Raw genomic sequence first — 20639 nt, 5'->3', positions numbered from 1 at the left:
ATATTGGCACTGATAATGAGGATGTGAAGGTGAAGGAAGACTTTGGCCAGATGGTATGATATCTTCAAGGTTGAAGTAAAATTCTGTAAACATTTCAGCTTCCTCTCTTTGCGCTGTTAAAATCACTAGGCTTTTCTCTGCCTTTGTAACATAAATGAGCACTTGTTTAGGTAGATAAATTAACTCTTAAGTAGTATATTGAAGTCCATGTTAATATGTGCTGTTTAATGACACCTAATGATATTCAGTGAAGGGTTATGCTAAACCCAAAAGGGTGATGCTAAACTGGAGAGAAAATGTGTTACCCAGGCAACTACCCTTGTGCAGTACAGAGAATTGAGCATATGGCTATGTAGTACACATTATTTCAGCATCTTTAAGCATTAAGAATCACACATGTAATTGACTGTGAAAAATTACTGCTCAGTTACTGTATTGTATGGTCATAATAGAAGTAAATGAATACGTCATTGTTGTTAGAATAGATCTGTTGGGAATCACTAGCAGGCTAGTCTACTTAGGGAGCAAAAATACAATAAGAAGAAAATAGCTGGTTTAATTAACATGTAAAAATTGGGTTAATTTGAATTCAGCTGGCACAGCAGATATTAATGTCTCTTCTTTAACATTCTGGCTAGAACCACACAATTTGTACACTTTTAATCTTCCTAGTAATATGAATAATTGTTTTTTAAAATGGATATGGGGTTATTTTAAGCACCTATCTCTGACTTATTAAGGGGCTTTATTACTTGCAAGTACTGACAAAGGATGCTTCTACCAGTATAAAATCTTGTAGCAGTGTTAATACATGGAGTTTTAATCAAATCCAGGCCTAATGACATAGAATATGTTCTTAGCGTGGTGCTAGGATTCTCCTGGCACAGGTGCTGTATTTCTTTTATGTGCTCTCATCACTGTGTTGGGATCTGTTGGTAAGGACATGTGCTGGTTGTTGTTTCACAGAAAAAGCGGCTTTATCAAAATGGTGTTGGCAGATATTTTACATTTTTAATTCTAAACAATCCTATTCTACAGTCTTGTCGCCTGCTGTCTGTTTTGTTCTTTCTTTGTCTGGGCTTTATAATCTTTGGGACAGAAGAATTCAGTGCTTTGTATCTGTTTGCTGTTGTGGAAGTTGTCAGGTATGTAACCAATCGTAATGGATAGTAATGAGTTTTTATAACCCGTAAGTCACATAGTAACAATAAATATGCATAAATGCAAAACTAAGTAGGTTGTGATATATTGGTTTAAAATTGAAGGAAATGATGCATTTTTTAAAATTTCTTTTGGCTTAGGAGAGATGGAAGTTTTCTTCCATTTAAAGAATGAGTATCTGTGTATTCCGTGTCTAACAGTGGGGAGCACTGAGAGCTCCCAAGGAGTTTGAAATAAATGACTTGATGGCCTGCCCATGTACTAATGTATGCATATGTAGCAAGTCGTTGGCTTCTTTGCCAGTAAAGCTTAAGGCATGCTTATATGTTTACCGGCATTACCAATTGTGATTTTAATACTAAGAATACCTGAGGAGGTTTCTTTCTCTTTATTTCTCACAGTACATAATAACCTATGGTGGCAAGTTCCCAGAGCTAATTATTTGTTAAACTATTTCTAACTCTACGTATGCTTTTCTTTACTTTTATTTAGTGCACATATATTGAGGGAGGTAAAGCAGAACCGCTTTTTGACCTCTGTGCCATGTTTTTTCAAATGTCCTCTTTTGTTCATCTTCTCACGTTTTCACGTTATTCATGGAAATCAACTTCTGTTACCCTGTAGATGTTTCACTGCTGATGCGCAGCAAGCACGCTTCTGTGTGACTTCAAATTAATTTCTTTAAGACAGGGTGACTGGAAATTGCTGTATAGTCATGGGTCGTCGTAACTCGATGGACTGAATGTCTTTTCCAACCTATTCAAACACTTTGTTCGGAGTGGAATTTTTCATTGAACTGGCTGCAGTGTCATTTTGAGTCAAAGTTCTGAGGATACAGTTAGTTTCTAATTAAAAATAAACAAACCCAAACAATTATTCTTTGCATGTGTGTCTTGACATTTGTTATACTGAATTTTGTGCTTCTCAGAAATAAATCTTTGTTCCCCATTGAAGCTACGCGCTTGCTACACTGACATAAAGCAGCCTTGAGAGGGGGCAATCTTAAACCTCCCAGGCTGCCAGCAGGCCCTGCAGCCACACGTTTGAAGATGATTTTAAACTCTGCAACATAGACATTAAAGAAGTAGCAAATCAGAAGAATTTCTTAGGCCTTTGCCTCTAAGAATAGGAGCTCGTTCTCCATTTGAACTCTTGGGTGTGATCCAGAGAAATTAGAACTGCTTAGGGTCTTTGCTGTATCAAATCTACTGCTGGAAACAATGCCAAGTTGTCTAATTATGTATTTCTGCTTATTAACTAGCTTAAGGAAGGGCACCTCTGCTTTTGTCTGTGCTCTGCTATGGTGCTCACATATTGGTAACCTGGCTGTAATGATGAATTTGAATAAACTGCTCTTGGGCTGAGGAAGAACGTGCAAACTGCTGCTTGAAATTTGTGATTCAACACGCAGGACTGGAGGGTTGCGATGGATGACTAATAAGTTGCTAGCAAACAGATAACACATTCTGATGGGTTCCTTCTGAAGTGAGTGGCAGCATGTAGGTCTTGAATGGAGTTGCTTTCCAAAAGCCTTAAGTACTGAGTCTTGAGGGAAGTTACTCATATCTTTATTGGCTCTCTGTCTTGCCAGTGGAGGGAGGTAGGCTCCCCCAGAGGGCAGTTCAGTTAGACATTAAAGCTAAGGTGAGTAGCCACGCTGAGTGCTTTGCTTGTTTTATGTTCTGTTGTGACTTGCTGAGAGGAATAGTTCCTTGTTCAACAAAGTCATTTCCATCGAGCAACATAAAGGCCTCCTGACAGCATTGGTGATAGGGCATTTTAGGATAAATTTTAATCCCTGTTGATAGCACCTGGTACACATTCTGTTTGTGATGTTATTTCTTTTGTATAATCTATGTTTCATTGTATTTCAGTTTTCTGCAAGCAGGTTGTTTCATAGCTCTTGATTTTTGCTTCATCCCTTAGGTTGATATCCTTTCAAGAGTTTGTGGCATTTGAATCAGTCCTGTGTGCTCCAGATGCATTGTTCATAGTAGCCTTTCAGCTGTTTGACAAGACTGGCAAAGGAGAAGTTACTTTTGGTAAGACTGTTCTTAAATGTACACTCTTAATTTAAAAATCCCTACTTATGCCAAACTCTATTTCACCTTCTGTTACTGTAGGAAACACAGTGACTGGTAGTGGAACTACATAGTGCCAAGCAACTTTCTGGCTGAGTTTTTCAGTCATTTACATGTGCACAATATGAAGTCAAGGTCATGGTCATCTTCATGGTTTTCTCTGGAGAACTGGTCACTTCTCTTTTTCTCTTCCCCAACGTGCTTGTGCAGGTCTTCCGAATAGCAGTGAAAGGTGACTATAGGAAATTATTGTAAAACCGCAAGAAAGTTGCCAGAAGACTTGGGTGAATGTGGAGTCTGAAATTACCCTGAGTTATTTTTTGTTTAAATTGGCTATATTTCAAGCTGGCTTCCTTTTAAGGCTTAAAACTTTATTCTGTGAGATTTTACAGTAATAAATCCATTATTACCCGCCCCCCAGCCCCCTCCCCCCTGAAAATTCAGCTGTGGATTGGAGGTGTGGTGTTTGCACTGACAACATGGGAAATACTCAGGCCAGTTTAAAACTTGATTATGGGGACTGTTTATTTCTAGATAACACAGATACAGCTTTTGATATCTGCAGGACTATCTGCCACCTGCCTAATTATACGGGTCATTCTGTCTGGAAGGATTCAGAAATGAGCAGTTTTGAATAAGTTCAGACATAGAGCTTGCACTACAGAAAGTGTGAGGGATTTTTTCGGCCTACGTACCTACACTGGATAAAATTGCTATTTCTAATATGCTACATTTAGACGCAGTTAGCTGTATGTCTCAAGTTTTATTAATTGGTTGTTAAACAGTTTTAAGTAAAAGGAAAGTTGGATGACATTGACTCTGTCTTTCCAAAATGTATTTCCAAATGTCCTTTGTCTTTTGCTAGTATTCCCCACACGTTTTATGCTCATTTAAAAAAGCCCTTCCCTTTCCATTTGAACTGACAAGATCCAGTTACCATTGCTTGAAGCATCATTGTATTCCTTCTACCATCTCCAAAAATCTGTATTTGAAGTTGCGGCTGGTGAAAAGGCTTGCTGTCTCTTCTTGTGTCTGTTTTGGTTTTTCATTATTTTGGCTGTCTGTTGAGGTTGTGAAAGATGTGCCTGTTGTGTGCAATACTACTTGTTAGAACAGCTTTTTAAAAATTACTATGGATGCTATAAGATTTGAAAGAGTTTCAGGAAAAAGTTCTGCTGATCATAACCTTGATGAAGGAAGTATTTTGAGCCTAACAGTCTTGTGCTTGCGTATGGACAGAGAGGCAACGAGAGACAGCATGCTTTTAAAACAGGAGGGCATGCATATTTTGCAGAGGTTTTGTTCCAGCACAGACAAACCAGGGTTCCTGGAATGCCTGTGATGTGCAGGTTCTTGTCTGCGTCAGAGCCCCCGGTTGCTTGGAGCGCTCGTTAATAATCTAGGAAGAACTGTAGTCGTTTGATCTGAATGCTGAATCAGTCCGACTTAACTTTTTAACTCTTGGCATTCTTGTTCGTATTTTTCCGCCTGGCAACTGCTTCCCTTGGGGTTTGACACAGTGAGTCAAGGGATTTGTTTGGCATTTGAAGTCCATTGAAGTCCTAGTGATGAGAGAAACTCCTATGCCAGGCTGTGTTTAAGGTATTTGAAAGAGGAGACATGCCAACATTGGCAGAACCTCAGATAGCTTTTTTTAATTCCTTCCTCTCCCCCTTTGAAAGCATAAATGCATTTGTAACTTGTGGCTACCACCCCAGCAAATGCCTGGAGTGAGGAGGATGTGAGAGCTGTATCAGTGTTGCGCATTTTCAGCAGAAACGGTTGACCTTTAAAGAAAGCTAGTGTCTATTTTCTATCATCATAAAAAACCCTTTTTTTCCCTCTTATGAAAATAACCCTAATATTTTCACGAATAAATTACTACAATACTGTCTTGTAACTTTGCCACTCACTGCCTCAGTCATGCGTCTTTGAGGTTAATTATGAGATCTTTTTCCATTGACTTGAATGAGAGTGGGATCAAATCCTTATCAAGGTTAGGAGACTTAAATAGGGGTTTTGTATACTGTGGAATTACAGTGTGAAAGGAACAGAAGAAAAGGAAAAGGATCATTTTTCACTATGCTGCTGTTAAGTGTAGTATCTCAAGGATCCCATTATAAGTCTGTATCTCATTTTATTGTTGTAAAGAAACAGCATGGCTTTTCTGTGCAGTCATTGTTTTTCTGTATAGTGAGATAATGGTATAAATATTTTTAGCTTATACCGAATGGAATATAGGACTTCACAGCTGTGAACTTTGCATTTTCTACTAAGCAAATAATCCAAATCTTAATTCTTCCACCAGTGCACTTAGCTTGGCACCTTTATAAAGCAAATTAATAATGGGCTTTGTGTCAATGAGCTTTTACACTGAATGCCACATCCAGGCTGTGGGTATTTAGAGAAACGTTCTGGGTAAAGAAGTTACAGTATTTAATACTTTCCACTTAGTTTTCTTGAAAAATGCTGCACTCTTACTTTAGCTTCTGGGTTGGAAATGCCTTTGTGTTTTAGCCATCTATTGACATCTCTACAATTTTAAATATTTCATTTCTTTGAAGTTGTAGGTTAACTGTACCTGGTTCTCTGACAGAGCTAGCATCTACTTCAAAGGGCTGATCCACAAGCAGTGTGGGTACGTGGCAGGGGGTGGAGGGTGGGAAGTATTTCTAGTTTATTGCTTTTCGAGGTGAGTGAAATGGCCACTAGTAAATTAGTGGCTGGTGGCTGATTGAGACTACACCTGGCTGTTGCATCATGTCGTAGATTTATCTGCTGCTGAAGTGTCAAAGCTTTGACAGTTTGCAAGGAGTTAAAGCTCTCAGCAGGAAAGTGGGAGGAAGTTTAGCTGGCTTTTAAATTTGAGGCAAAGAGCAAACCATTGCTTCTTACTGTTGAGTGTTGACAGGCACATAAAAGCTGATAATGTAAGTCCAGGGGTTTAAGAGACTTAGTAGAGTTGCTTTTTTGTCGTATGACTGTATTTTAATGCCTCATTAAAGAAGCAGAGCCCTTTGAAATTCTTTACTAGATGGTGTTTAAGAAAAGGCGAGATGGTTGGGTAAAAATATCAGTGTTTAAAAACTAAGTCGTCTTAACCTCCATCTCTAATTTTGGATGGATAAATGAAATGATGGGAGGTAACAGTTCTGAGCTGTGAATAATGCAGTGGTGATATTCAGGGACTGGAACTTTTCTTTTCTTATACCAGTTCTCAGAGCCCTAGTGAAGGGCAAAATAAGTGTTGTCCATGTTGGTTTTGCTCGCAGAGAAAGGAAAGGCACAAAACGGGATGTGATTGCCCGAGTCTCTGCTGCCAACCAGTGTTGAACCTGGCTTCAAAGATTTTCATTCTGATGTGTTTTAAAGTAGAATTTCCCACCAGAGAGAAATTGTTGCTCTTGTACTTAATGAAATGTAGCTGTGGTATAGTGTTTGGGGGGGGTTGTTTGGGTTTGGTGTTTTTTTTTTTTTTTAAAGGTCCTCGAATTCAACCTGAAGTTGTTTGAAAATGGATGCTGTGCTTTGCTGCTTTGAGAAACACGAGTATGCTGTAAAACAAGTCAGACCTTTAATTTAAAAAAAAAAAAAAAGAAAAAGCAAAGCAAAACACAACCCCCAAACACAGCAATAACACGAAGGGAATGGGGAACCCAAACCCAAAATTGTTGCTTGTTTAGCATAACAGCTGCAGAATCGAGCAATGTATTCTGCTTTTGTCTCAAAACAGGACTTTATTTACATGTAGGCAGTAGCTATTGTGGATCTCTGCTTCTGTTATTAATTATATCAGTACAGTTCTTGGATAAGCACATTAAGGATACATCTTACTAAGCACTCCTGTTTGCTTATCCGATACTTGAATTGCCTGAATACTTGTTTGTAGACTTTCTAAAAGCTCTTAACAGAGGTTTAAATAGCCATGCAGCTACTGTGATGAGCTTTAGAGTTTTTCCTCTATGATAATGCTCTAATACATTTTCAATATGCAAAAAATTATTGCAGGAGTCTCACAGTTGCTTTCCTGACCAATGGATTAGGTTCAAACTGTGTGAGCTAGCTCTTGCTTTTGTTACAGAGGATTATTTATTTTATGCTTTGCCCTGTAATTGGTTGGTACAACTTGGCTCTTCTTATGGGATCTGTAAATCTTTTTCTTGCACAACACCTAGCTTTGTGATGCCCAGCCTGGTACCATGTAAAGCAAGGAAAAGCTAAATCTGAAGTACCAAAATAAATTCCTGAGGCTATAAGCTTTGATCACTTGAAAAATTGCAATATTCAGTATTTCTCAGTGAAATTTCCATTGCTGGCTCAAATTGGTTAGAAACCATTTGTAGCTAGTGATGTGTTAGCTTACACCTACACAGTGAAACATTTGTTGGTTTATAAATGACAGTTGCCTAGATATGATGATCCCAACGACAACATTACAAATGCAAAATTTGTTTAGTCTCTGATATTTTTTTTGTTGTTTGTACTGGATTTTGCACAAATAGTGGCTAGTTTAATTAAAGGAGGATGTAAGGTAGACTAGTTAGTATGTTTATTTTCTTCAAAACAATTTTTGAAATCTTCTTGATACTAGTTTTGGAGAATTTCATTTCTAGACATATGTCAACTTGGCAAGTTTTTCTTGTTTTGTTTTTTCTTTTAACTAAAATGTTATGTAACCAGGCAGACTTTCATGAAGGCATCTGAAGTAAAACAAAGCCTGATTAGTCACAAAATGAATCTGTCGTTTTAAATATTGGGAGAAGCTCCATCCTTTTGCACAGTTGTGTTTCATTTAGTCTAGAAAATACAGTTGAATTTTCTAAATCATCCAGAACTGAAATTTGGTGTTTTGGTTTGTTTTGTATTGTTGATTTTGTGTTGGCTTTTTTTTTTTTCTTTTAAATCAAAGTTACCTACTGACAAACATCAGGCTGAAGGCTGAATGTATCTCTTGTTCATTACCAAAACCCAAATAATGATCAGTTTAAGTTGGAAGGGACTGTGGCAGCCATCTGGCTCAAACTCTTGCAAGGCCATCAAGACCAGGTTACTCCTTGATTGGACCAGGGGGCAACATCCAATCAAGGTTTTAAATATCTCCATGGATGGAGGCTTTGCAGCCTCTATGAGCAAGCATCTTCCAGTGTTTAACCACTGTTACAGTGAAAAATATTTTCCTGATACCTAGTTGGGATTGCCCGTGTTCCAGCTTGCATCCATTGCCTCTTGTCCTTCCACTGTGCATCTCTGTCTTCCCTTCACCCTCCCATTGGGCAATTGTAGACAGCAATGAAGTCTTCCTTTAGCACACCTTTTCTCCAGGCTGAGAAGACCACATGCCATCAGCCTCTCCATGTATGTCATATGCATCAACCCCCAACTATCTTATATGGAGAAAATAGAAATGGTATTTTATTTTAGCCAGGTCATGCTGTTTAGCTTGGTGGAAGTGATTTGGGTTTTTTTATTATTATTATTCAGTGCAAAAGGGGTACATTTAGTTTTTAAGCCCTCAAGGGGCCTAGTGCTTTCCAAGCCTGTGGTCTTTGGGCTCTGGCAGTTTGTTGCTCATTTCTAAGGAGGCCAGGAAAGGTAATAAAGAAATCTAAGGCTGTTGCCAGTAAACTGAAATTATGGATATCCACAGCTCAAGTAGAAATATTTTTAAGGGATTGCATCTTGGAAAAATGTTGAAAACCTTTTCTGTAAGCCAATTATGTAATATTCCATGTATAAATTCATGTTATTTGCCCTTATATTGAAGGAGGACAGAAGATCCAGAGTTTTAAGTGCTGACGGTACTGGTGATGGTACTCTTGGAAAGAGCCTGTGGTTTTGGGGTATTTGCAATGGTTTGTGGAGGTACCAGAACTGCTTAGGTATATCAGTCAAAAATCAGGGCCAAGCTGAATAGGACAGGGTATGGATATATCAGGAGGAAGTGAATTCATAGTTTTTAGAAGTGACAAGAGCACAACCAACCAGAACAAGGAGAAGGTAAGAAGATAAAAAAGTGAGAATATTTTCAGCAGAGGGCTGAAACTTGAAGCCTCTCATGGATCTTTTGATTGGGAAATATCATGAAGGCACAAACATGATCTCTGTGATTTTTTCATTAAGGTAAAATTAACCTGTAAGACTCCTCTGTCCTTGTTGAAAAGTTTGGATAGGGCAATGAAGTTATAACCAGATGAATTTTGTTCAGTAGCCAGTGCCTCTCTCCTAAAAGGGAATGCATGCTGAGCTTTTTGTTAGGGTTTTGTTAGGATTCATATAGGACTTTATGGTTTGCTGCAGGCTTTGTTGTCATCTTTAAAGTCTACTTACGATGGCTGAAAAACATATGTTTAGCAATACTGGTCTTAATCTCACCTCTGTGTACAACAGGTGCTATACAGCCTTTGTCGCTTCTTCCAGCCACAATAGGGATGTGGTTCACATCTGAATGGGAGCAGCCACTTGTAGGGAGAGAGTCCAGCCTCCTGCTTCTCCGCCCTGCTGTGACTGCTTCTAAGGGTGCTGGCACGCCGCTGGGGCTGTTGCAGTACAGTCTCTTTTCTGCCTGGAGAGCTGCTGGGTCAACCAATTCATTTTATGAGGGCAGCCCAACAAATATCATAAGCTTTTGCTCTCCATTGGTGTGCTCCAGATGTTCGTATGTTACCTGGAGGTGAGAAAAACATTGTGAAGGCATCCATTTTTTGATATATGTGGAGCTTTATTGCACTTCTTTAAATGATCGGTTTGTACTACAAAAAGTACCACCCTGATTTTTGGAACTTTTTTAATGACTTGTGAGCAGTGTTTTCTGAACATCTGAATGCAGATGCACACCAATACCAGATTGGCATGCATGGTATGGTATGGTATGGAGTCTTTTCAGAGATTAGAAGAACTGCTCAGAAGCTGTTCCGGTTCAATGGGTCAAAAATCCACTTTTTATGAAATGCTAACTGTAGACTTGCACGATTTACTATAATCGCTCCAATTTTAAAAGACAGAGGTAACGGAGAGCACTACCAGTTGGTAGGATAATTCAAGAATACTACATGCTCAGATGGTTAAAACATTGTGCTTTCTGATGCTACTTCGTGCTACTTAAAAAGAAAAAATAGGTGGGGAAAAGGTGTGAAAGAGCTAATTTGAGAGTAAATTTCAACTATATGAGGTCACTCTTTGGTTAACAGTAAGCTGAGGGTTAGCCACCATTCATAAAGCTGTATATATCCTGTTGGAAAAAAAAAAAGCCCAACATGAATACTAGGCAGCATCTGGGGAGGAACCATAAGCTTCCACATCAGAATATATTTAAACTGTGGCAGCAGCAGTGTACCACATTAAGCTTGATTTTTATTTTCATTTTTTCCCCATCCCCTTTTCAAATTGTCCTGGAATTACAGATTAGGAGGTAAAAACTTCAGCAGGCCCTAAAAGCTAGGGAAATGTTTTGTTATTACAAATTTTAATGTGAAATTTCGGATAGCAAAATACACATACTTTTGCAGTGTGTGTAATTTAGTTTTCTAAATTGGAAAATCTGCTGTTACCTAGCAGTTAATGACTATTTTTTCCAACATTTGAAATGCAGGACCTGATTTGATAAGCTGATAAAAGAAAACAAAACTGAGAACATGTTGGAAATGCTCAAAGTGAAAATTACAGTTTAGGTAGGTTTGGGGGTAGATAGTTAGACATTTTAATTGAACTAAAATAGTTTTATACTAATACAGTACTGTTGTGGGAGTACATTTTGTGGTGCATTTGAAATTGAAGTATTTAAGTGGGGGAAAATGTATGTTAATGCTTTGCAAGAAAGTGATTTTTTTTTTTTTTAATACCATCTATCTAAGCAAAATAGCTGTTAAAGAAATAGAGCTCTCAAGTCTGTACTGGAGAGTAAAGTGTAAAGTTTAGTATAATTTCATCAAGCCCGGAATTTGCTTTTATCACTTTGGTTGGTATATTAAACTGCTGTAGGAAACTATCATGTGAATTCTGAAGTAAATTTGTAGTCATGGACAGCTACAGCGAAATCAGCCTCTGCCAGTGTAAAAAAAGGTGTTGAGTCAGTCTGAAAGTCCTGTGTTTCTAAAATCTCCATGATAGGGATAACAGAAATGAGTCCAGATGATGATTTCACTTACCCACATGGAAACGGGGGCATTGAATTTGATATGACCGCTTTGGTTACACAGAAGCAATGCTGGCTTATGTTAAGCAGCAGAAACCCCCGCTTGTCCTTTACAATTCAGCACTAATCCACAGCTGGACTACCGCAACATAGTTAAATGTGTTAACATTTTTATTATTTGAGTTTAATTTTGTCTTTGGGGATTTTCTCTGAATTTGGAGTAACTAGTCCTATAAAAAAATAACTTACCACTTACACATGCATGCGCACACTCAAAATTATCAAAAGAAGTTAATTCTGGGGTTTTTTTAGGTGTTCCTATGCAAGTGTATGTGTGCAGCTGCATTTTTCAGGTGCAGGTGAAACTGATCTTAGTCTAAACGGATCAGGTGTACTAATGGAGGCTTTTGCACTCTTTTGAATGAATCTGTTTTAAAACAGTAGCGGTACCACATGACAGAGTGCAGATAAATTGCACTGACCTGAGCTGCTATCTTTTTTCAAATCACACCCCCCCACACCCCTTCTTGAGATGTGTAATACTATCCCATTATCTTCAAATTATGTGCTCTGTTTCTACTCTGCTGGCTTCAGTTTGAGTGTTCTACCAGATACTTTACTGGTAATATTTTAAGAAGGAAAGAGCCCAGGTTGTTTTTTGGTTTGCTTTTTTTTTTTTTTAAATTCAGAATTGCAGGATAGGTTGTGGTCCATGTTTTGCAAGGAATTAATAGGCAGTGAAAATACAGCATTAGTGTATTATTTCAGGGCTTCTAACCTGTGGAAAAAGGTGACTGGTACAGCCCTTCCTGCCATTACTGCTTTGTTGAGGGAAGTTGGAGGGATGAGTACCTTTCCTTTGCAATCCGTAGTAATCAAGCTATTCCAAAGTGTTTTTTAATTTACAGCATGGCCACTATAAAACTATTTCAACCCATTTCCTTGACAAAGCAGCAGGGAGATGAAGAAAGCGCTTGTAGCACTTGTACTTCCAGAGTGTTGTACCACTTCTGGGTGAATAGAGATAAATGAACAACCCAGCCAAGTACTTGGACTGCCCATCATTCTATATCTTAGCTGAGCAGATCTCATGTCAACATAGGTTTTCCAAAATAAAAAGTCATCGTTATAGAAGACTTAAGTGCCAGACAGTAGAAGCATGGAAATAAACTCTAACTAGCTGTGTATTTGAAGTTCACAACAGTAAATTAGAAAACAACCAAAACAAAACCCCCAAACAAAAATAGCCAACCCAAACCTTGGATAAACCCCAGCAATTCCAGTAGAACAAGTTAATATGAAATATTATTACTTGAGTGGCTTTGACATGTGTATATGCACATGTCTCTGTACACATGTGCTTTTGCACAAATTTATTGTACTTTTTCTGTGGCCAGGAGCAGCAATGACTGGTTACTCGGCCAGGCAGGTGAGCCTGCAGCTGAACAAGGGTGCCAAGAGGCTGGGGCATGGGCACAGATCCCACTGACGAGGGGTGAGGTCCCACACTACCTGAGCAAGGACAGAAGAGCATGTCTGGTGACGGTGACCAGGGTCAGCCAGACAAGCCCACAGGGATGTGGCCTGTCCAGGAAAAGGCTGGCAAGTCAAGTCAGGCGGTTGTGGTCACTGAGGTGCAGGCGTCCCTACAGCATGGTTCAGGCAAGGAGGATCAAGGACCTGACATGAAGCTTCTCCCGGCTGTTTCTTCTGCAGCTCTTTGCCTGCACCCTGATCCCTCGTGTTTGTGGCTGGGTTACGGGGAAGAGATTGTGCAACCTGGTGGTGCAGTCAGGGTCGTGAAGCTTGAGGAAAATGTGAGTTGCTTCAAATGGTCGATAAGGACCAAAGTCTGTGGAAATCATTCTGTTCTTGTCTCCACTGAGCTTTAGGTCAGGTCTTGTGTGGCAGTTGGCAAGGTGCTGGGGTTCCTGGTCATGAGGGTGACACAGCTACTCTCATCAGCAGTTGAATTTGACCAGCTGGACTTCCTTCTTTGCCTTTTCTTCTGTGTAGGATTTCTTTTAAATGCCATTGAAAAAAAAATGCACTTTTTATTACAGCCATTTAAAGGAAACTGTTTCCAAATGCATGAACAGAAGTGCTTAACCATTAACAAAACATGATTTTATAAAGGTATCACCTTTTGTCTGAGCAGAATGAGGGGGATTTGCATATTCAGGTTTAAAAAACCTTATCTCTTTATACTAAAATATCTATTCCACACTCTTTGCATTAATTTTGCTTTGTTCAGTCCAAGTTGTAGCTGTAATGCTCTTATGTTCCTCTCAGGGCCTTAAGTGCGATGAATATAGAATCAGTTACTGCCAAAAGGGTTTGAAAAGGTTATTGGTGCATGGAACTCTTGTTAAATTGCAATAATTCATGTCTTTTCAAATTTGTCTTTTATTTTCCTCTTTGCAGAAGATAGCCTGTGTTCTTTACGGAAGTTGCTGTTACCAGTATCGTCAGGGTAATCTCATTTTTTCTCAAGGCCCAGGGTTTTGGTACAGGTTTCCTATACCGTGCACAAATCGCTTAATTGTGTAAAGCTATAACATGTATAAAATGTATAGAACATATAATTTATATGAAATAGAGCCCATGATGACAGCTTCTCTGCAAAAATGTTGCAGCTATTTTGTAAGGGCAGTGCGATTTTTGTAGATGATCATGAAATTTGTTCTAGCTATACATTGAGATAGTATTAACTTTATTGGACTTAATTATGACACTGCATGAAAAATTTATGTACTTGCGCAAATAAATAGTTTGAAAGAATTTCAGATTTTAAATATCAAATATTTATGGAGTGTATCCTGTAAAGATTTCAGTAGCTTGTTCTGTCAAGTGACTTTTCTTAAATGTAACACATAGTGGGAGAATAATTTTTTTTTTTCCTTTTAAAACTTCAAATTTCTGAATAGATAATTTTCACACGGGGAATATTGGTGGTCTTTGTTGTGTCGAGTGCTTGTAGTATTCCAAAGTATGCTTTATTTCTACCATAAGTCTTAATGACAATATGGAAATGTGAATGCAGTATACTTGTTTGTACAGTAAGCATGTAAGCGTAGACATCAGTACACTGGAGAGAAGAAAGTCCCCAGGACTCAAAGGACCAAAAACCCCCCACTGTAAACCAGCAGGCAATTCACCTGGTAGGAAAATAAAACAACTTTTTTGTACAGTGACTAGAAACCAATTACAAGGTACCTATTTTTTAATTAGAGGCAGCGCAGGGACAAAACAATTAATTGTTTTAAAACTCTGCAATCTATTTTAAAATTGACATAAAATTTTGAGATTGACACAAATGACAGCGTGGATTTGTAAAAATGAATATTTAAAATCATCTTCACCCTGTTGTTCATTTTGCTTTCCAACAGCTCTGGTTCAAACAATGCAAACACAGAAATAGTTGTATCTTTTGCTAGCTTTAGATCTTGTGCTCCTCTGGCTCCAGACACTGGAACATTAACATTTGGCATTTTTAAAACTAAAACTATAACAATTAAACAGTGTTTGAATATGGATTTAAAAGCTTCCATTTATCACATATTTTGATTAAATATTGGTTTAGGATCAAACCACAGTTGCCCAGAGAGGTTGTGGAATCTCCATCGTTGGAGATACTCAAACCTCAGCTGGCCATGGCCCTGAGCAACCTGACCTGGTTGGAACTTCTTTGGCAGGAGGTTCATCCAGATGACATCTAGATGTCCTTTCCATCACAAATTATACTGTAACTCTGTGAAACAGGTTCCTTTAAAAATGGTCTAAACAAACAAAATAACTCCTGGCTACTGAAGGACATTGCTGCTTCTTTGTATTTTACTGTATTTAGTTCAGTGGCTTGTGGGTAGCCGTGGAACTTCAGCTGCAGCTTTAAGGCAAAACTACATTTCAAAATTGTCCATTTTTTATTTTAATACTGGACTTAGATGATTAGGAGATGATACTGTTAGAACTGAGCAATAACTTGGAAGGAGTTCTAGTACATAACTGGATACATTTTGGTGGTTAAATCGTAGACTAAACACTTAATATTTGTTCATGGAGTTTGAACACTCTTTAATGTCTGAATAGACAATCTGACTACAGATGAGACTTGAATCAGTGACATTGTTGTGGATGAATGGGTGATGAAGTGAGGAAAGAGGAGAAATACTGTCCACTGAGCATATATAGGAGTTTGTGAACCATAAATAGTTGCGGAAAGGAAGTACAGGGTATATGTAAAAAGGCAGTGGCAAACAGGATACCACGTCTCATGCCATCAAAGAATCAGTAGAAGCTAGGCAATCTTCCAGTCAGGTGCCTGCACTGTATAATCCAACATGCACTCTGTCAGAAAAGCATCTGATATTAGTTGCCAAGTCATATTGACATCAATATACAGTATGATTTTGAAAAGCTCAAGTAGTGTAGGCAGTTCTCGTACTATTGTACTGAATATCAACGCTAATACGGTAGTCTTTGTTTTCCAAGTCATAGCAAAAATTAAGTGTACATCTCCTGCTTGGACTGTTCGGAGGTATATTTGTACTTATATGAACTTCTGAGGCATGCCTGCAGGCTTTCATCTCTAACATAGACAAGGGAATGCAAATGCCCTGGATATAGACCTTACTATATTCCTAGCTGGCTTGATGAGGTTTTGAGTTCCATTGCTATGGGTTCCTTTGCCATTTATAATGCCAATAATGAAACATTGTATTTAGTCTGAAATTACTAATCTTTTCACTTCTTGATGTTCTGTTTTCTTGAGCTGGAATTTTTCTTTTGGGCCCCAGTTAAGGAGGGTTTACAAGGTACAGTGTTGGGGGAGCAAGATGCATTGTTCCTTCAAGATAGCTAATGTATGATAATGAATTAAGGTAAAATTACAGTGGCATAATCAGAGGACACTCTGTAACTTTCATATGCTAAGTTGAAGTAAAGATTGTGAGGAACCCGACCCTATAAAAAGGGATTTGAGACTGCTTTTATACTAGCTAAGCTTTTCCTATCCCTTACCTTGCGTCAAGTAAGAAAGCACCATTTTTCTCTGCAAAGAGAAATGTGGAGTCCAACCAAACATAGCTTTTGGTAAACGATGACATGTTCCTAATCTTATCCAAACAATATTGGTGTCTTGCTCTGGGGAAATTCAGGAGGTGGGAGGAGAGGGAAAGAGGAAGCAGATGAGCATCTGATTTCTGTGCAAGAGACAGGAGCGGTTCTGGGAATAACTTTGTTCCTTTGGAAAAGCAGAGTGGTTGCTACCAGGAAGAGACAGCCTTCATTTCCTCTTATTTGTGGGCAAGACAGTCTGTCTTCTTCATGCTGGTTCCCTTCTTTGAAGGAAGTCTGGCAGAAAGCAGGAACTTTATAAAGGTGATCTCCAATGACATGTGGCAAAGTGCCTCAGGCTGTGTCAGTAGGAAGCATCCTAAATAAAATACGTTTGATTGAGGGATAGGACCTCACCCTGAACCAATTAGCTTTCCCTCCTGTTGCCGTGAGAGCAGAATTTTGCTCCTGGAGAATGCTGGCGGACAAAATCCAAGCTGGCTGTGATAGGGCTTGAAGACACGAATGAACAATGCTATCCCAGGGGCACTGACGTTGCTTGGAGAAAATTCTCATAGGACATTAGGACTTGAAGTTCTGAATATTAAGAATTTGAGGTTAACTGGGGTCAGTCTTTCTGTTTGTAACTTAAATCCAACTTGCTCTTTCACCACTGATTCCCTGGAATCAGTGGCGGGGGGTGTGTGTTGTTTTTAAAGATGAACTACTGACTGTGTTGAGAAATGGGAAGGAGTCTGAAGTATCATTTCTGCTTTCTCATTGAAGCCCCCTTGCTTTAGAACATGCTGTCCTTGTGGGTAACACCAGTTGCAGCACTTTTGGGTCTGTGCAGCAGGACACGTGCCCCATTCACCTGCTTGGGACCATTTTTTCCTGTCTTTATCCTTCACTCATTGGGCACTTCCTGACATCTTCCTGGCTCTTGGCCATGCCATCCGGCTCTCAGTTTTTCCTACTCCCTTGCCTAAAAGTGGGAATTCCACCCTGGCTGGCTTTCCCCAGGTCAGCAGAGCCACTGTGCCTGATTGGCATGGGCTGAACCAGAAGCCAGAATTCAACTTGCGCAGCAGACAGGACCTCACGGCCCCAAGGAGTCGGCTCCCACCTTTGCTTGAGGTGCTGGGGTGAGCTGGTAGGCAGAGGCTGGCTCCAGTGAGGTGGCTCCCAGCTTGTTCTGCACACAAGCAGGCACAAAGCTGTGCTGATTTCCTCAACCCCAGGTACCAGCCATGCTTGGGAACTGGCTTCCAGCTCTGCTGCTTGTGGAGACAGACAGGAGCTCAGGGTTTGGGCTCCTGGTCTTTCTTCCACAAAGCGTGAAGGGAGTAGGAGACCTGTGGGAAGGGAGTGTCTCCTGGGAACCAGCTCTCTGTGCCTGCAGGAACTAGTAGGAGACAAGAACTTGGCTGGCGTTGCTGGAGGAGTCAGATGGCAATTAGGAAGGTATACAGCAGTTGGGAACCTCTGGCCTTGAGCTTGTCTTTGGAAGATATCTTTGCCCTATATTTTTGGCTGAGACAGACTGTCACATTGAAGTGGGCGCTGTCGTGTGAGACGACTACTTCCTCAGACCTTGTTGTTGTTGCCATTAATTAAAATATGTACAGTCCAGTTCTAGCAATGTGTGGTCCTTATGGCTGATTGTACAACTTTGTCTGTTTCAGACAGTTGTTTCTTCACCAAAAATGCCATGTATTACCAAAAAGTCTACCAAGCCTGTAATAAACCATTGCCCAGTTACAACTGCTAAACTGAATTAGACTATGAAAGCTTGCATTTAGGTGTGATCCAACAAACTTGTCATGCTGCCCCCCTCCTTATAGCAGAGGTCTAGGGTTGAAGTCTGCTCAGTGCTGGAAGTGGTGCTAAGTTTGTGTTTCTGCCAGCTATGTCCCCCCATACTCTGCTCTGCGTATCACTGCCCCTGTAAGGTACCTACAGAAAAGTGGATCTTGAAATACTGGTATTTCTGTAGTTGATTTGTTGGAATGTGGAGAACTCTGGGAATATTACAAAAGCCTGAGTTTTAGTGACACAAAACTTTCATTGTTAGCAGCTTGAAAAGATTATGCTGAAAATTGGTTAGCTTTAGTCATCTTTTTATAAATTGTCTTTTAATTTTAATCTTTTCTTGCTTGACTTTGAAACTTGAAATATCTAGCTGAGTCTCTTCTAATCAAATGCTGTGAGTATGAAACCTCACAAATAAAGAGATTATTCAGAGATTGTATTTGTGAGGGTGTTCACAACTTTTCATTAGTTATGATTTTGGTAAACAAAAAAATCAGGTTTGCTTTACAATATATTACTAATTTGTATGAACAGTATTGCTTTCCTGTTAGAAAATATAATATCCGTTTTACTTGTATGAATATATGCTTGTATCTATTGTTATTTTATTTTATTATTAAATGAACATTTTTCTTTTCTTCCCAGAGGATGCTAAGCAAGTTTTTGGCCAGACCACAATTCATCAGCACATTCCGTTTAACTGGAATTCAGAGTTCGTACAGCTGCATTTTGGAAAGGATAGAAAAAGACATCTAACATATGCGGAGTTCACACAGTTTTTACTGGTGGGTCTAATACAATACAGTTTGACAAGAGTAATAAGAAGGATGCAAGAATCAAAGTATTTGCAAACTTGCCAAATACCACGCTGGTAGGGAAGTTGCAAGATAGATTGAGTGTAGGCCTTTACAGTCAGAGTGCTGGACTTTAATAGTGTGTTGATAAATAGGATATGCTTGTGGTAAAATTGCTGATTCAGGCTAGCTGGGTTTTTCTTTTTTTTTTTTTTTTTTTTTTTCTCGTTTTTGATGCCTGTGTGTAGAAGGTGATCTTTTCAACACTGTTGTGTAGACAGAGACGTGAAATCAAAAACCTTGACCTCAAAGTCTGAAAATCTGCTGGATATTTAAATCACATGAGTCAAAGAATGCTAAATAACAGTAGTAAACATTTTGGACCCAGTTGCCAGACTGGTATTAAGAAGTAGTAAATAGCATGTTTACCAAATTTGTATTTAATTCAGTGCTGATATCCAGTAAAGGTGTTGTTTTCCTGCAAGCCCTTTCCACATGCTTCTTTACTTTTGACCTTTTTTGAATTAAGAGTATTTCAGGGAAACGTGGTATATAGAGAATAAAATGAAATCTTTCTTTTGCAAGGAATTCTTGGCTATTCACACTTTAGGGTATTTTGTTACAGAAAACAAAATATTGTGCTAATAAAAAAATAAACAGATTATCTGTATCTGTTAAAAATAGTCTACAGTAGGAAAAGTGATCCTTGAAGTGGCAAAACACGTGAGTTTCGTATTTGTATTCCTTATGAATACTTAATGCCTGTATTTACACTAGAGAGTTTTAAAATGGGAACCTGCTTCAAGACTGCAAGGTTTCTTTTTTTCTTGTTTACACAAGTATGTTAGTTCACAGTAGGAGGTGGTATCATTTTGATGAGGAATAATTAAGATAATGCTATTGAGACAAATGTTTCAAATTGACTTTGTAGAATAGAGCCTAATTAACTTTGTATGAAGAGGACGTCAGGTATCACATGATTAAGTCGTATTCCCTTAGGTTTTGTATTGACTATTGTAACTCCTAAATAGCTAAGACATAGACCAGTTTTGTGGCAGAATAGTGAACTAGAACCTCTTTTGGATAAAAGAGCAAATGTTTTACTTGATTAGAAAAAAATGTCTCTGGCCACATGTTCTGGTGTTCATGTATCCTGATTGTGGTGGATTAAAATCACAGTCTTAACGGATTACCAGTCCTGTTTGCCTCATGCATCTGTTTGTTTAGAGATCTGAGGAAAACCTGAATTAAAACCCAGAATGAAAAAAGGACACTTTATTGCCAAAAAAAAGGAGGGGTGGGGGGAATCAGTGAGGTAGGTTAGAGCCACAGGCCTAAAAGAGCCCCTAACCTCATGGCTGGATATTCCGTAGATTTGAGTTCTTTAGTTGCGTCTTTGGGTTCTTTCATATTTTTTCTTTGAATTAGGAAAAGGAAGAGCTGAGGCACGCGTTTTCTAACTTTGGAGGTGAATTCTAACTACTAGGCTTTCTCATCCTGTGGAGGGGTGTTCCTCTTTCCTTGTCTAAAAGCACTTCAATTGGATGTGATCATATTCTGGGGAGAACTGTATTTGGGTTTGGTGTGTCATGCCCCTGCCTCATT

General features: G+C 39.0%; 1 protein-coding gene across 1 annotated transcript in view; it reads left to right on the top strand.

The window, feature by feature from the left end:
- SLC25A13 (solute carrier family 25 member 13) overlaps positions 1-20639 on the top strand; it is a gene marked incomplete at its 5' end in the record, with an annotated part of 83282 nt that overhangs the window by 11537 nt on the left and 51106 nt on the right. The window contains 2 exons of the mRNA XM_082479780.1: positions 3088-3203; positions 18886-19025. Of these exons, the coding sequence (XP_082335906.1) occupies positions 3088-3203; positions 18886-19025 (256 nt within the window). The remainder of the gene's footprint in view (positions 1-3087; positions 3204-18885; positions 19026-20639) is intronic.

This window comes from Vanellus vanellus, assembly GCF_965231255.1.
Source record: "Vanellus vanellus genome assembly, chromosome: 2".
Lineage (NCBI taxonomy): Eukaryota > Metazoa > Chordata > Aves > Charadriiformes > Charadriidae > Vanellus > Vanellus vanellus.
The sequence above is the reverse complement of the archived record's forward strand: the minus strand, read 5'-3'. Positions and strand labels throughout refer to the sequence as shown.